The sequence below is a fragment of the Balaenoptera physalus genome (assembly GCF_965194825.1).
Source record: "Balaenoptera physalus genome assembly, chromosome: 13".
NCBI classification, from domain to species: Eukaryota; Metazoa; Chordata; class Mammalia; order Artiodactyla; family Balaenopteridae; genus Balaenoptera; species Balaenoptera physalus.
The window spans coordinates 12,313,524-12,329,919 of record NC_138892.1 but is presented as its reverse complement, the minus strand read 5'-3'; the positions used below and the strand labels follow the sequence as shown (position 1 = coordinate 12,329,919).

At 37.5% G+C, this 16,396-nt stretch overlaps 2 protein-coding genes across 35 annotated transcripts in view; one reads left to right on the top strand and one right to left on the bottom strand.

Annotated features, from left to right (window-relative positions):
• RBFOX2 (RNA binding fox-1 homolog 2) overlaps positions 1–16,396 on the bottom strand; it is a 264,208-nt gene that overhangs the window by 62,861 nt on the left and 184,951 nt on the right. For all 34 annotated transcript variants that reach the window (XR_014252526.1, XM_082420794.1, XM_082420793.1 and 31 more), the window contains one exon: positions 1,078–1,302. Coding sequence is in view for 33 of the 34 variants with exons in the window: in XM_082420794.1 (XP_082276920.1) it covers positions 1,078–1,302 (225 nt within the window). In the remaining variant the exon portion in view is untranslated. The remainder of the gene's footprint in view (positions 1–1,077; positions 1,303–16,396) is intronic.
• LOC309641106 (apolipoprotein L6-like) overlaps positions 1–16,396 on the top strand; it is a 274,531-nt gene that overhangs the window by 109,497 nt on the left and 148,638 nt on the right. The gene's annotated exons all lie outside the window — the stretch shown is intronic.

The window sequence follows — 16,396 nt, the reverse complement described above, 5'->3', positions numbered from 1 at the left end:
CCATTAGAGTCCAGCAGGAAAATAGCATTATTTTCATTTAAAAAAAAAAAAAAAAAAAAGTATCTTGGCTGCTTTGTGGTAAGTTAGGCAACAGTAATATAGAAAATAAGTGAAGCGGTTTGGACTAGAGTGGTGACAATGATGATAAACACCTCACATGAATTAAACTCTTTTAAGTCTCCTAAAAGCCACTTGAAATAGGTGCTATTCATTTTACAGATGAGCAAGCCAAGGCAGAGAGATTAAATAACTGGCCAAAGGTCATACTGCTAAGTAGGAGTCACATTAGGACTCAGGCCCAAAAACTCTGGCGGAAGTGCTGAGCTCTTCATCATGCACACTATCCAGCTATGGTCTTAAGATGAAGAGAAAGAGGTTGAAGTAAGAAAATGTTCTAGAGTTATGGCGACCAAGACTTGCTAATGGACTGGATGTAGAGATGAAGGAAATAAAGAAATAATGACTCGTAGGTTTTGCCTGAGCAACTAGGTGAATTCAGTAGTATAATTACACAACAGAGAGAGCATATGAAATAGGAGGGAAAGGGGTCCTAGGACCCAGCCCTGGAGCACCACAGCATTTAAAAGCTGAACAGAGAAAGAGGAACCAACAAAAGAGACCAAGAAAGAACTTCTAGTGCTTAGGAGGGAAACAGGGAAGCCAACAACTAAGTATTTCAAGGAGGAGGGGGAGGCAATGTGTAGAATGCTGCTGACAGATTCTGTACGATGAGGACAGAGAAGGGACCATGAGATTTTGCAAAATGAAGGTTACCTGTGAAGTTGAAAAGAGCAGCATCCTGCTAAGTTAACTCCCATCACTGTACTTACCTTGTTGTATTGTCTGTCCCATCTCTAGACTGTAAGCTCCTGGGCAATGACCGTGAGTTTTATGCTAAATCCTTATCTTCTAATTACAATGCTTAGAGTAGAACTGAAATTACATAAGCGCTATGTAATGCAATGTAAATGCAAAACTATTTCAAAGGGTTTTCTGGTGTGATGATTAAGAAGATTTCAACACGACCGACCGAGGACAACACGCCGCCTTCTGCTCGCCACCTCATCACTCACATACCGTCAGAGATCCGTTCTGTGTGCTGGGTGAGTTGCTGCTCTGCTCCCCGTGGGCTTGCGTGCTTCCATAGAGGGTCAGGTTATGCTCACTGGTCTGGCCGGCATAGTCCTGAGTGTGTGGCACTCCGTATTCTGTGGGAATCCCATTTTGTGGAGGTGGTGGAAATGGGATGGTAGTAAAAGGCTGAACCATTGCGTCAGGAGTTGTTGTTGGCTCCTGGTTACCCTAGAACAAATAGAGAAAGAGAAAAGTAGGAGAAAAATTGACTTTAAATTCTCATCATATAATTATTTTTAAGGTGAGTGAACAAAATTCCCTGAATATTCTCTCATTGCTCAGGTAAAATGGAACACTTACTTACTGCCTCAGGATTAGGGGAAATACTGCTATATGTATACCTATAGGTGTATGTATGGAGACACACAAACACACCCAACTTCGGTCAATTTGTGGTTTCTAGACAGGTCTGTGACCATAGTAAAGCTGACTAGTTACCAAAGGGCCAAAGATCTTCCTTTATACCAAAAAATTTTAAATGCCAGGAAATTTCTCACAGAAGATAAATTACAAGAGTTGAAATTCATTTGGGCCATTAGTATTTTCTTTAGAACACTCTCTATCCCTTTAGTGATTCTTAGGGGAAAACAAATCAATTTCACTAAATTACAATTCATAGCAATAGGTAGAATGACAGTATAAATTAAATTCTCAAAACCAGACAATATAGACCTCTAGGTTTTAAGAACACAGAGTTCAGCAGAAAGCATATTATTAAAAAAATTAACCTTTGGATTTCAAGGTAGAGATTTATTTAAGTCTTGGCTACTAGGTTAATAAAAAATAAACAAAAAACCCTTTCCTTAAATTAGAAATAGACAAAAAAATTCCCCAGACAAAAACACTTGAGTTTTTCATAATTACTGCTAGCATTACAAGGCTAGCAGGATACCTCTCCACATGACACCCATTCCCAGATGTTCACCTGGGATCCAGCGTGATCCATGCAATATCACTCAAGAACATACAGTAACTACAGGAAATTGTTAGAAGCCATTTTGGCTCCACAGCCCCTGTCTTACTTCTGTTCAGTCTAAGTTCAGATACAAAAGAGGAGTTTAAACCTTGTGTAAGAGATTTCATGAAGCCCTCCCTTCTCAACAACTGACCTCCTGACCTCCCATTTTATTCCAAAAAAGGTAGAGCCATTATTTTACTAAAGATATACAAGTCTGCAAAGTCTGGAGCCACTGTTCTTCTGGAAGTAGTTGGCAGAGATGGTCAAATGCTTAAAAATGTTAGCACTTTGCTAAGTTTCCCCTCCCCCCATATTTTAGATATCAAATCATTAGGGATCAAAGAAAACCCTCCTAGTCATGAGCATCACCTCCTTCAAACCAGGAAGTAATTATTCATTCCTCTTTCTCTCTCGGTCCCGGTTATCCTTTTCCCCCCTCAATTTAAGAAGGGATTCTCTACCCACTGAGAGTTGCAGGAAACTGAACTTCCAGCGGCACTGTCTAAACATCATCCCAGGTTTTCAACATTAACTTGATGGCCATTAAACTCATACTGTCACAAACAAAATGAATCCAAAACTGGAGAAAGATCTCACATTATTTTTAAAGGAAGGTTCAACCATCATTACTACAATGTGCATAAAATAAAACAGAACAAATGTACAAAGGCTGTTACAAATAGAGAAATATATAACCATAGATTGGAAAGCTGGATATTCTTAAGATGACCATGCATCCCAAACCCCACAAACACAATCAAAATCTCAGCAGGTATTTTTGCATAAATTGACAAGTTGTTATTAAAATTTATACACAAGTGCAAAGGACCTAGAATAGTCACAACAATTCTGAAAAAGAACACAAATTGCAGGACTTACACTACCTGAGTTCAAGACTTATAAAGTGATGGTAATCAAAACAGTGTGGTACTGGCTTAAAGACAGACAATAGATAAATGAAATAGAAAAGAATCCAGAGATAGACATAAACATTTACAGCGAATATTTAGGCATCAAGTCAATTCAATGGGGGGAAGGAAAGACTTTTTAATAAGTGAAAAACTGAATACCCAATGGAAAAAAATAAACCTCAACTCTCAACCTGCATATGCAAAAAAAAAAAAAAAGATTAAAATATAACTACTAAAACTATGAAAATATAAGAAATATTGGGAGTATTACTGGGGTGGGGGGGATTCTTAAGTATGATAGGAAACCCAAAAACCAGAAAAAAAAAAAAAAAGACAGATTTGGCTACGGAAGTTAGGAAGGAAAGAAAAGAGGATGGGAAGGAGGGGAAGAGAGGGGGAGAAATGGATTTTAAAGTCAAAAGAAAAACCAACTGGAGAAAACAGCTGCAAAGGTAAGACAGACACACTGGTTACCATCACTAAGTCAAGAGTAAGTTATTCAAACTGACGAGAAATACACAAATCAAGAGAAAAAGAGGCAAAGAATATAACTGAACAATTCACAGAAGATGAAATACAAATGGCTGTATGATAAAAGTGCTTAATCTCACTAACAAATTGAAATACACATTAACCATAAAATAAGTCCAATTTTTTGTAATCAAATCACAAAAATATTAAAAACTTTTACTGACATATAATTGACATATACAGTTAGCCCTCCATATCTGCGGGTTCTGCAGCATGGATTCAAATGACCACAGATTGAAAAATATTAGGAAAAAAAATTCCAGAAAGTAAAACTTGAATTTGCCAGAGTCCAGCTATTAAGTTGTATTTACAACTATTTACATAGCATTTACATTGTCTTAGGTATTATAAGTAATCTAGACATGATTTAAAGTATATGGGAGGATGTGCACAGGTTATATGTAAATACTATGCCATTTATACAAGGGACTTGAGCATCCGTGGATTTGGGTATCTGCAGTGGGTCCTGGAACCAATCCCCTGTGGATACGGAGGGACAATTCTATAATAAACTGCAGCTATTTATTCATAGTGTACAATGTGGTAAGTTTTGAAATACATATGTACACTCATGAAATCATCACCACAATCAAAACAGTGAACATATCTCTCCAAAATCCCCCGAAGTTTCCTCGTGCTCCTAATAAGTACATATTACTTTTGTAATAAAGCCTACAAAGTATTTTTAATATAAAAGAGAATGATGAAAAATGTAACCAGTAAGAGGAAGCTGAAGCTTCATATGCTGAAGCACTGAATTATTGTGCTGTTCTTAAGAAAATGGTAGTGACATTATCTAGAGACAAAAATTCTTATCTTTCATTTTAGTTATGCAGCATCAAAATTCAGGCTGTCTCTAGTGTCTAAGAATCACGTCTACATGGTACTAAGGATTGCTTTACATAAAAATCCTTCCCTTTATTTAGTTCTTAAAAATTATGCTAGCAAGACCTTAAATTTTTACCCATAATTCTTCAGGGAAAAAATAATTCTTGTCACTCATCACTATATAAGTTCTTTTCATGATCTCAAGGTCAGGGTATTGTAAATGATTTCTCCTTAGCTATTCTGGGTGTCCTAAGAAGGAAATAAAATAATTCTCTTCCTTCTCTTTCAAACTATTCAGTGCTACCTACCTACCTACCCACCCACCCACCCACATGAAGCACACTGCTTCAGAAGACCTCACGGGATTTACTGGCCTGAGGACAGATAGGAAAGAGAAAATTCCATTTCAGGTGGGTTGGTGAATGAAGGTGAATAAGAGCACCAAAGGTGTTCATAGATCTACACTCCAACTCTAGGCATAAGTATACTCTTAGAGACACAGGACGGGTCTACTAAATAACACACAAAGGCTAAAAGACACTGTTGCCCAGTTTTGATGAACACAGCAAAGGGGACTTCCAATGCTCCGACTGTGCTCCTCTTACTCTTCTCTTTCACCGCAGCCTCCATCCTCCACCTCAGCCCTGCTGGGGCTGCTGCTCCGGCACACAAAGCACAATATTAACTCTCCCACAGAGGCAGTCTTGATAAAGCTGGCTCAGTCAACTGAATAAACATGTCAAATAGCAGTGGGAGATGGGGGAAGAAAGGTCAAACCTTTTTCTAGGATCCACGTGTGGCCTTGGCACTACGTGTTTCAAAGAAATGCAAGACAGGCAGAGGCTGAACTATTTCTCCCCCGCAAAAAGGGAAATGTAAACCTCTGTTAGGAGGTCAAGAAGAAATTCTTGGTAGTTTATTTTGTTACATACAGGAATTTTTAAAAAAATGTTGTTAAAAAACACTATGTTTATATACTACAGGAATGAAATTCGGATAGGAGTGATTTTGCATGTAGCTCATACACTCTGCAATATCTAAAAATTTCCCCAGGCATACATTTTTATAATTTAAAAATGTTATATGGTTTTCAGACTTCCATTAAATTTCCAGGCTATATTCCAAAGTTATACGTTCAAACCTACTGTATAGCACAGGGAACTCTACTCAATGCTCTGCGTGACCTAAACGGGAAGGAAATCCAAAAAAGAGGGATATATGTATACGTATAGCTGATTCACTTTGCTGTACAGTAGAAACTAACACATTGTAAAGCAAGTATACTCCAATAAAAATTAATTAAAAAACAAACAAACAAACAAACAAAAACCAAAGTTACAAGTTCAGGAGAGAAGCACTACAGCCCACAAACTAGGAGATAACAGTCCACATGATTACTTCTAGGCAAAGATTTACCTCTAAGTTTATCTGAAAATGTTTTAATATCACAGGCTAAGCAGTTTAAGTATATCTCATCTGAGAATATGAATTAACTTTTTCTTGTAGCCCACAAAACTAGACACAATTTCTCTTTTTCCTAATTTAGCAGTCTATTAACTTTCTCGTCCACAAGATTAAAAAAGACAATAGGGAGTACTATGCAAATAAAATTTCTACCTCGCCTAACAAGAATCTAATAAAGATTTATCTACAACTCCTTTCTTCCCTATAAAATAAAGATTTTATGTGAAAGATGAGAGGAAAAATAAACTACAGTTACCTTTTAGTTCTTATCAGTGTATCCGATTAAAATGAAAGTGCTCTGAAAGGACTACTTTTTATTCTGCCCTGTACCCCCTCACAGTGCCCAGGGCAGTCCTGTGCCACAGGTATTCCAGGGTTTGTAGACTTGTACACCTCCCTCACATCTCTGCTCAAATGTCAACTCCCCGACCACTCCATTTAAAACTTCAACCCCTATTTCTCCCTATCCCCTCATAACAATAATAATACTTTTTTCAATAAAGCAGAACATGTAAGATGGTGTCCCCATTGTGTGAAAAGCTAACTGTGAGGACAGAAAGAGCAGAATGCATCCAATCCTCCTACTATCCACATGAATTCACCACAGGGATTGGCAGGAAATTATAAACAAAGACATCCTTTGGTTAACTGCCTTTCCAGAAGCAACATAATTTACAACTATACTAAAAAGTCAGATTTTCCAAATTTCAGAAAAACCTACCTACATTTCTAACTCTCTGGTTTAAAAAGTAAGAAGACACAAATGAGTGAGAAGACTGTTTTTCTAAAGTTATTTTTAAAGGACTGGAAAACACCTCTGAAGAGAGCTACATGAAACAGACAGATCTGGGTTACATTTGATATTTCAGTAACCATTCAACAAACCAATTCAATACTCTGCCATCTCACTGTCATTATATTATCTACACAAAAGTTTAAGGAGAGAAATTAAACATTAAGAGGACAAAAACAGTATTTTATTTCACACAGAATGCAGGCCACTGCAACTCAACGATTTTAGTGATGCCATTTTTGAGTAAGGTTCAAGATGATAACCATGCAGGAAAGGAACGTGTAAATTATGAAGACATAATAATTTTTGAAAATGTATTATTTGCCAATGCAAACAAATTTGTTTATTCCACTTTCACATTACTTAAAATATTATCAAATCCATCCGAGACCCAACAAATTTCGTATTTCACAAAGGGCAATGCTGGAGTGTATGGTTAGAAGATAATTTGAATCCTAGCTCTGCCACTTACTATAGCTGTAAACATTTAAACATGTTACTACCTACTTTCTCTGTGCTCCAGTTTCTTAATCTGTAAAATAGCAATGTTAATGCCATTATACTGTTGTGAAGAACTGGTAACATAAAATGTGAAGCAATTAAAACCCTAGACTCTCAATAAAAGTTGTTCTCAACCACTACAAGCACCAGGTAGACTGCGGGGCCAACCTTCCACAACTTAGTAAAGTATTAAAATCCTACTGAATGCCACTGTAATGGACGTCACGTGAAATTAAAAAACAACAACCCTTTATGACCATGTATTTGTGGGAACAATATTTAAGAAAACAAACTACAGGGACTCCCTGGTGGTCCAGTGGTTAAGACTCCGTGCTTCCAATGCAGGGCGTGCAGGTTCTATCCCTGGTCGGGGAACTAAGATCCCACATGCCGCTCAGCACGGCCAAAAAAAGAAAAAAGAAAAAAGAGAGAAAGAAAAACTACAGATATACAAATCTTATTACAGTGATAGAGAAACCAACTAGCAAAGAAGAAAAATCCACTGAAGAAGTTTCTAGAATGATCAACTAGCTGAAAAAGAAATGGGAAGAGATATCTGAAATTCCATTTCAATTCTAAGACATGTACTAAATAACTACTGTGGGTACATAGCTGTTTTAGGCACTGAAGACATTGTAACAGAAGTTAAAAATTTGCCTCTTAGGAGTTTACAATCACATTAGGGAGGCTACCATAAACGTGTGCAAAATTTCAATACAATTCAGAACAATATGTATGTACCACATAGGTGACACAAACCGAGGTTCACTACTGCCTACTAAATACATTCTAAACTCCTCTAGACCCTCTCTCACCTGTATTAGCAGCTTATATTTAACGAATGCTTCTTATGTGTCTGGCAATATTCTAAGTACTTTATATATATTAACTCATTTAATTCTCACAACCCTAAAAGGTAGGTATTTTACATTATTCTCCTTTTACTGATAATGAAACTGACATTTTAAAAGGTTAATAAGTATCTTTTCAAAAACCACTCAGCTAACCACTCAAATCCAAATCTAAGCCAATTCCATAGCTGGTGTCGCTAGTCATTACTCCTTGTGGCATCCCCCGTGGGGTCCTCAACCATTTTTCCCCAGTCATATCGTACACAACTCCTAACTATAATTCTGTATTGCAATGAATCTAGAATATTCCCTAACTATGGTGCTTTCCCAAATCACAGCCAGGCTGCAACAGTAGGGATATGTGTCTTTCCCCCACGCTGTATCCTCTATCATGAATATTCATTATACTGAAAAACTCAGCAACTCAAGTAATCTCTTCTCCATGAAGCCATCCTTAGAGAAGGACGGTAGAAAGCAGGAGTCAGCACAGGTTTTCTATGAAGGACCAGACAGAAATGTTTTAGGCCTTCTGGACCATATGGTTGGTCTCTGATGCAACGCCTCTGCTGTTAGTAGGTAACAGCCGTAGGTAACACATCAACGAATGAGCGTGGCTGTGTTCCAGGAAAACCTCATTCACGGACACTGAAATATTATTCCTCTTTTGATTTTTTTCTTAACCATTTTAAAATGTGATAATTTCATGAGCCTTACAAAAGCAGGCAGTGGGCCTGACTTGGCCTGCAGGCCATAGTTTGTTGACGCCAGGTATAAAAGAAAGAGATTACACTTTAGACCCAAACAAACCTGGGATGGAACCCTGACTCTGGGACCTGTTAGTTGTGTGACTTTGGACAAGAAACTAAGCCTCAGTTTTGTCAACTATAAAATGGACATAACAGAATTTACTGTGAGGTTGAAGTGAAATTAAAAAATCAAAAGTACCTACCTTGTACAGTATCTAATAATAGCGGACCTTCAGTTAGTGTTTGCATTTGCCCTCTCCAGTTTGAAATAACTCCTCCACTCCTATATTCTCATAGCATTTAGCATGCACTACTAACACGTACAAGACATTTAAATTCAAAGCCTTATATTTAACATACCTAGATACGTGTCTCATCTCTCCTATTAGATTAAAAGCTTCATTATAATGAGTGGGGTCAGTTTTGTACAATGTAGAATCAAATATGGTGCCTAATAAACATTAAGTGTTAACATTTATTAAAAAAAGGAAGATTAAGATGGAAAGTCACATATATGCGCACTGCAGTGAATTGCTTTGTTTGGCTACAGTACAGAGCGCCATGAGGGATAATACATAATGAAACAAATGTTATCTTGGGTTGATATCAAGTGGGAGAAGAATGTTAGGGAAGGAAGAGAGAACTGGTAGAATATTATTAGTAACGAAAGGAATCAACATTTATATGCTTGTGCTTTAGATACATGGTTTTGCAAATATAGGAGTTAGGGATGATGTCCTTCTCCTTTAAACCACATGGAGTAACAGAGGCGATAGTTATCTATAGTCTTCTGGTGTACAATGTGAAATACGCTAAATGTTTTAATTCTAAATTCAAATGTACTATCACAGTAAATAGGTCCCGTCAAACAGGAAAAATGTATAACCCAAGGACCAAGACTCAAGCCTTTTATCAGTCAATCTCCCACAGCAATCCCAGAACTTCAACAATCACCCACCTAGGAGAGTGACTTCCAAGTATTTTTTAGGTCCAACCATGCCCTTTCTCCCAAGCTTTCATGGGAGGTAAAGTAAAAAGAAGAAAGAGTATGAGCCTGAAGAACAGACCTTGGTTCAAATCCCAACTGTACCTCCTACCAGATATGGATGAATTACTTCAACCCTTTCTAGCCTGTTTCTTCATCTGCAAACTGGGTTTTCTATTTAGAGAGTTGTTGTGAGGATTGTTCACATGAGAACAAGTGAAACTCTTTATCTGGGGACCAGCTCCCCAGCTGATTAGGTCCAGGTCTTCTGGGTGCCCATTTCCCACCCATCTCGGGTCCTTCCGCTCTCAGCATCCCACTAACATTACGAACTCTGTATGTCGAAAAACTGAATCTGTTACCTTCTTTTTCTTATTTCTGCTGATGAGTTAACCACCTTTCCAGTCAACTAGACTTACTTGGAACCTCTCCATTATCCTCTGTGATATTTTGCTCTGTGTACTGAGTATCCCAATACCCAAATCAGTTAGATACTGATGATTTTAACTATTTCTCGGCAGTGAAGAACCATCAAAATAGGGGAACAGCAGAAGCACAGCTCATATAATGTTAACAGTATGTGGAATGTACTAGAGGGGGGGACAACCAGGAGGCTTTTGTAACATATTGGAGAAGACAGGTGGGCCTAGGCAAATGTAGTGGGGCAAAGGAAACTGAATCAAGAGACGCTGCGTGGTGGAATTACAAGAATTTGGCAACCAACCAGTTATAGAGAATGAGGAGGAACAGGATTTTTTTTTTTTTTTTAAGATTTATAGTTGCAGACTCACTATTCAGGACCTATTAAGCCACTCACCTTTATCAATACTTTAAAGAAAAGTTTTTTTCATTATTTACAAGTCACACTGGGGTAAATGAGTCTGCTTTATCGTTTCTTAAGCATATTCTCTGTTTTTACTGAATTATTCTGAGTATTATTTGAATCGATTATTTACTCACATTTAAACATTTACAACATGCTAGTCTTTAACATGGCAGGGAGGGGAGGCAAAATGGCAAAAATAAGATTTTGCTTTTGTAGGACCAAATTTTAAAAGGTGAGAAAGGCACATAAACTAATAATTACATCAATGTTATTTGTGCTACAAATAAAGCTAAGCATAAAGTACTATAAGAAAGGCCCCAAATATAATTGTCTTCATTTTCCTAGGATAATTAAAGTCTGTGTAATCTTAAGGACAGAAAGGTATTTTTGTTTGTTTGTATCTTCCCATTTATTTTTCAACTTCATTCTAATTTTTTCAGTTTGGTAATCTTGAGTCTCACTTATATACCTAATCCGCTGTTGTGTTACAAACCACAGGCTGCAAATCCTATCTTAAGAGAAAAGTTTCCCAATTCTCACATTACAGCTATGCTCAGAATACATCACCGATAGAAACAGATCAATATTAATTTATTCAAACCATCACAAAAAGAATCACTTAGTTTTTTTAGATGGAGCATCTTCTCACCAGTTTATCACTGCCAATGTCACTAACTGTTTTCCTAATGCTATAGATAAATGGACATTAATTCTCTAGGTTTGTAATAGAGAAAAAATATTTTTGCCTCAAGTATTTTATAAATTATATTATTTCTATCCCCTGCGAATTGCTCAGATAGGCTCAGATTTCAAGCTCTGCTTGCTTTTGTAAAAAACTTTACAAAAAGCTCTCAGTTGATAATACCTAAGAAAAGGCCTGTCATTCTTCTCAGTTCTTGTACTAAAAGCAGTGACTTCTGCCCAGATGTCTGTGACCAAAGGGAAAAAAGAGCTATAAAACTATTAATGCAGAAAGATAAGAACAGAACATTGGATTTAAGATGATCTAGAATCAATTAAAATAATTTTTAACAACTCTGTAGAAGAATGATAGACCAAGAAGAAAACCCAGAGAAATAAAGTGCATGAATAAACATGTACAAAGACAAAACAATGCCAGTTTACTAGGCATAAAGTGAAATTCATTCTAGATTCTTAATTTACCTACATGCTTAAATTTAACAGTGGCAAAAGTGAGACTAAAGTAAATAATGTATTTTCTCTTTTACAGTGAATATAAATTATACCCAGAGCCATAAGATGTCAGACAATCTGTAGGTAAGTTAGAAATTGGGAGGGAAAACCTATACATGAAGTTTCCATGTAGCCTCCAATTTTTATGTTCAGGTTGAATTCTAACAGTTCATTTCTCGTTTGGTTGTTTGTGGCTTAGTAGATGGCCAGGATCCCAAGGAAACTCACAAAAACAGACTTAATGATTGTATGATAATGACTATAGTAACAAAAGGCCAATCACCAACTGAAATATTAATTTTACGGGAAAGTATTTCTGATTCCAAGAAAGGAGTCCAGGGACACATCTATTCCTGCTGCAGTCTCAACAATAAGATCACCAACCCCATGAGGTAAGACCCAGCCCCTCACACACACAAACCCATCTTTTACTTGGTTCCTTGAAAGCAGAGATTCCCATATTTTATTGTTCATAACAACCACTCTGGGGACATATTTTTTAAAAAATCACTATCCTTTCCCCACAGATTATGTTTCAGTGCATTGGAGTAGGAGCCTGGTACTACTCACTACTCCAGTAGGTGGTTTGGGTACCACGCTGAGAAACACTGCTTTAGTGGCTTTGGCTGGGCAGAATGGGAGAGAATTATGGCGGTGGCAGGTGCCTCCAGAAAATACCCAGAAGCATCTACACCTCTAGAAGAAGGGAAGAGACTAGGGAGAGAGTAAGCTATGAAAAGAAGGTAATAGTGGCCATAAATGTAGATTACCTGAAAGTAGAGAATTACCTTATATGGAACCCACAGATAAGAGAATAAACACCAGTTTTTGTTTGTTTTTTTAACACAAACCTACTGAAATGCAAGCCTGACAATGGGTCCTTCTTTTAGAGTGGGTATAACTGAGGGAAAAGGACACAAAGTTTTGAGAGTGCTACAGCCACATGAAGGGGAGATGGAGTGTAGGAGGGGACTGAGAGCAATTTTGAGCTCTTGCAAACAGATGATAAATAAAAATGAAACAGGAAATACAATATACTTTACCTTCATGCTTAGACTAAAAATCAATTACAGGATCTGGTACTAGTACAATACTAAGGAAGGTACAGTCTTGGCCAACAAGAATATTGCAGACGTACTACCAAATCACTTGTCTTAAAAATACACACACACACACACACACACACACACACACACACACACATCTCTTTCAAATTACTCGAGAGAAAAGCCAGCCTGACCTCTCCCCTGAGGCTGAGTTCTGACATCTCAAAGCAATAAATATTTAAACAGAAAAATAAATATTTCAGAACAAAGTCATTCAAACCCAGTAGTCTATTAGGTTAAAAATGACAAACCCTGTAATAGTCTTAATGTCTCCAACCTTTTAAGAGCTCTTTCTTCCAGATCTCCTTAAAGCAGTATTTAGAACCTCAAACAGCCCATGAATTTTGTCTTCCACCGGCAACAAGAGACCACAAGAGATACTCCGGGTCAGCTACCTGCTTCCTTGGAAACGGAAGGCCCTTACACACAATTAATGGTTGGCTGTCTATTCTAGTCAATGTAATTGGTGATTTATACAATGCGTGGATGATTATTCTTTTTCTCAACCAAACTTTTCACTACAATTTAAATTAATTTACTCTTTATTGTGTCTTCATGGGCAATTAAGTTTGCATCTTCTCTAGATGTTAAACTGGAATATCCTTGAAAATAGCCACAACTCAGGTTCATAATAAAACATTAGCAAGATTTTGTAGTGTGCCCTGAATAATAAAATATTTAATCATTCCTTATAGATTTTTGCATTGGGTATTCTCTATTATAGTCTACTTTAAAATGAGCAATTCGTATGAGATATATATATATATATATAGTAACAGACAAAATTTTTCCCTATACCCTTCCCAGGACAAAACGGCATTTTGTCTGCAACCACAGTTAACATGATGGTTTACATTTCCTCTATTCGTTTCACAAGTAAAGCCCCTAAGTAGATCAGGGACTGAATCATATACTTCTTTATTGTAGCTTCCTCATCAAATGATAAGCGCACTGTAATTGATCTTTAGAAAATACATGCTAAATTGAATTAACCAGGTAGTTGAATATCTGCTTCTGAAGCAGTCTGTAAAAACGATAGGGACCTTTCCCTCAATAGCTTTAGGAACTCTGCTGAAAGCTCACTACAATATAACCATTCACAAATATTTACTATTAAATATATATATTAATTGAAAGGCTACATGTGAGAGTCCAAGTTATGTACTGTGGGAAATGAAAAGAAAAATGAGAGTCTCTGCTCTCATCAACTCTCACCCAGTTTAACCCAAGAACCTTTCTTTTAATAGTTCTCCTTTCTTCTAACTTAACCTCAACCTAATGAATTTTCCAAGCAGCTGCCAGAATGAGCTTTCTAAAATAAAACCTAAATCAGATATTGCTAATTAATTCTCTTCTTAAAATCCTACATTCCTCAATGCCTACAGGTCAAGTCCAAATACCTCTGTATGGAAGTCATGCCCCTTGCATACTTCATCTATTCGACTTCAATTCTTGCCATCAAATATTTATTAAGTACTTACCATGCATTATTCGATACTTTGTTCTAGGTGCTGGGGACATAACAGTGATTAAAAAAACAAAGTTCCTGCCCTTATGGAGTTTACATTCTAGTAGGGAGAGGCGGATAATAAACAGGCAAGCAACACAAGAAACAGAAGGTGTGGTATGGAGAGAAACTAAGCAAAAAGTGTGCAGGGAGTATCAGGTTGGGGGGATAGAGGACCTCTAAACTACTGATTAGATTTTATCTTTCAATATTTGAAATTCATTTTTCCCCCAAATGCATTCTAAAAGATCTTTGACATTTATTTCCAGGCTGTTTTGGGTAATCTATTTTCCATTCTTAAAGTTAATTTTTATTTTTATGAAATTAGTACATGTACTAATAGCAAACTGAATGGGTACAGAAGAGCTTATGATAGAAAATGGCAGCCTCCTACCTCTCCTTCCTTTCATCAGCCCTCTTGGGAGTGGCCCTCTTTTAATGGTTTCTTAAAAGGCAGAGGCTCCAAGGCTGGAGGCTACCTTAGGGGTTACTGACTCCTCACCTCTCCAGACTTAGATGTCACGTCAATCTGCAGATCTGTGCACAGAACGTAGGACTTGGCCTCCCCATGAGGCCACTGAAAGGGTCAGGTGCGTTAACCGTTTGTACGGCAAACTTTGACCAAACGGAAGAGGAGCAGGAGATGAGAGGAAACCAGTAGATAAAAAACATCTCCACATTTCCTTCCAATGGACTGGGCAGAGAAGCAGCAGTCTCTACAACCTCTCTGAAGACTTCTACTGAAACTAAGTCATCAGCAACGTCTTTTACAAAGCTCTGGCCGACCTTTCTTCCTTGTTCTCACTCCCCCTTCCTCCCCCTGCTTTCCTGAGATCGTACTCCCCAATAAAGTATTGTCTCAGTTTCTATTTTCTAGGGAACATGGGCTAAGGAAATCATCTGAGACTCATCTCTTGTATTTTCCATCTTCGCGTCTTAAAGCTCTGCATTTTGGGAGATACCTTTAACTCTACTTTCTTTCCTTCTATGGCATGTTTTCTTTTGACTATCATATTCTTAATCTCTCACGCTCTTTCTCATTCTCAAATTGTTCCCTTCTCATTATACCCAGAACCGGTTTTATGAACGCATTCTGTTCTTTAATCTGACTACATTAGTTAGAATGCTTCTTTAAATCTTCCTCTGTTCCCTGGATTATCTGTTTCCCCTAGGGTCAGGTTTTCTTTTTGTTTCTTCTCTTCTCTTTCGTGCTGAAAGTTCCTCTCATATGACTAAGGATCCTCATGCACTGGTGACCCAGGTATAAGGACCTGGTTAGCTGGTGTGGATTTCCTCTATCATATAAGGAAATTTGTTCTCTTATTAGGTCTCTTCCTGGAATTAAAATTCTAACTGGGAACTCAGTATGAGATAAGGAAGAGCATGGCAGCGGGCGGGCTTCGTTTTAGTGTGTGCTACTAGGAGAGTGTGGAATGACCTCCTATCCTCCGAATATCAGATTAAAGGAAGGGGTGCCAATATCTAATACAAAAAGAATTAAATTTCCCCAAATATTCTGATCAACTTATTTGGAGTCAAACAATCTGGGGTTTTTGTTTTTCCTTTTTTTAATGCTGGAGAAAAGAGGCAGCATAGTAAATGCTGGGGCTGGCTACTTCCACTGGGAAGGGGCTGGAAAGGCTACAGCAATGCCAAGTAGTTGAATCACCCTCTACATAATGCACAGGAAATCCCTGTTTTCCATCCCTTCTTTACTCCTGCTCTGAACCTGGAGCCTCTTGGGGTTCCTGCTGGGCAGACCAGCTTCCACGCCACTCACTGCCTCCTGGTACTAATTGGCAGGCTTTAGCTTCTCCTCCAATTCATCCATCAATTGGTTCCCATTTGCTTTATCTTTTCCAGAAATTTGTTTAACTCTCTTGTTTACTAGTAACATCACTCTTCACCCTTTTCTATTTGCTGTTCCTGGTTTATTTCTTTTTGTACTTCTATATTGTTATTTCAGTGGAGTCTTACAAGAGATAGAAGGCAAGTAAAATTATCTATCATCCTGACCCAGAAGTTATAATGTATTTTCTGGAAAAGATTTCAACCATAAGT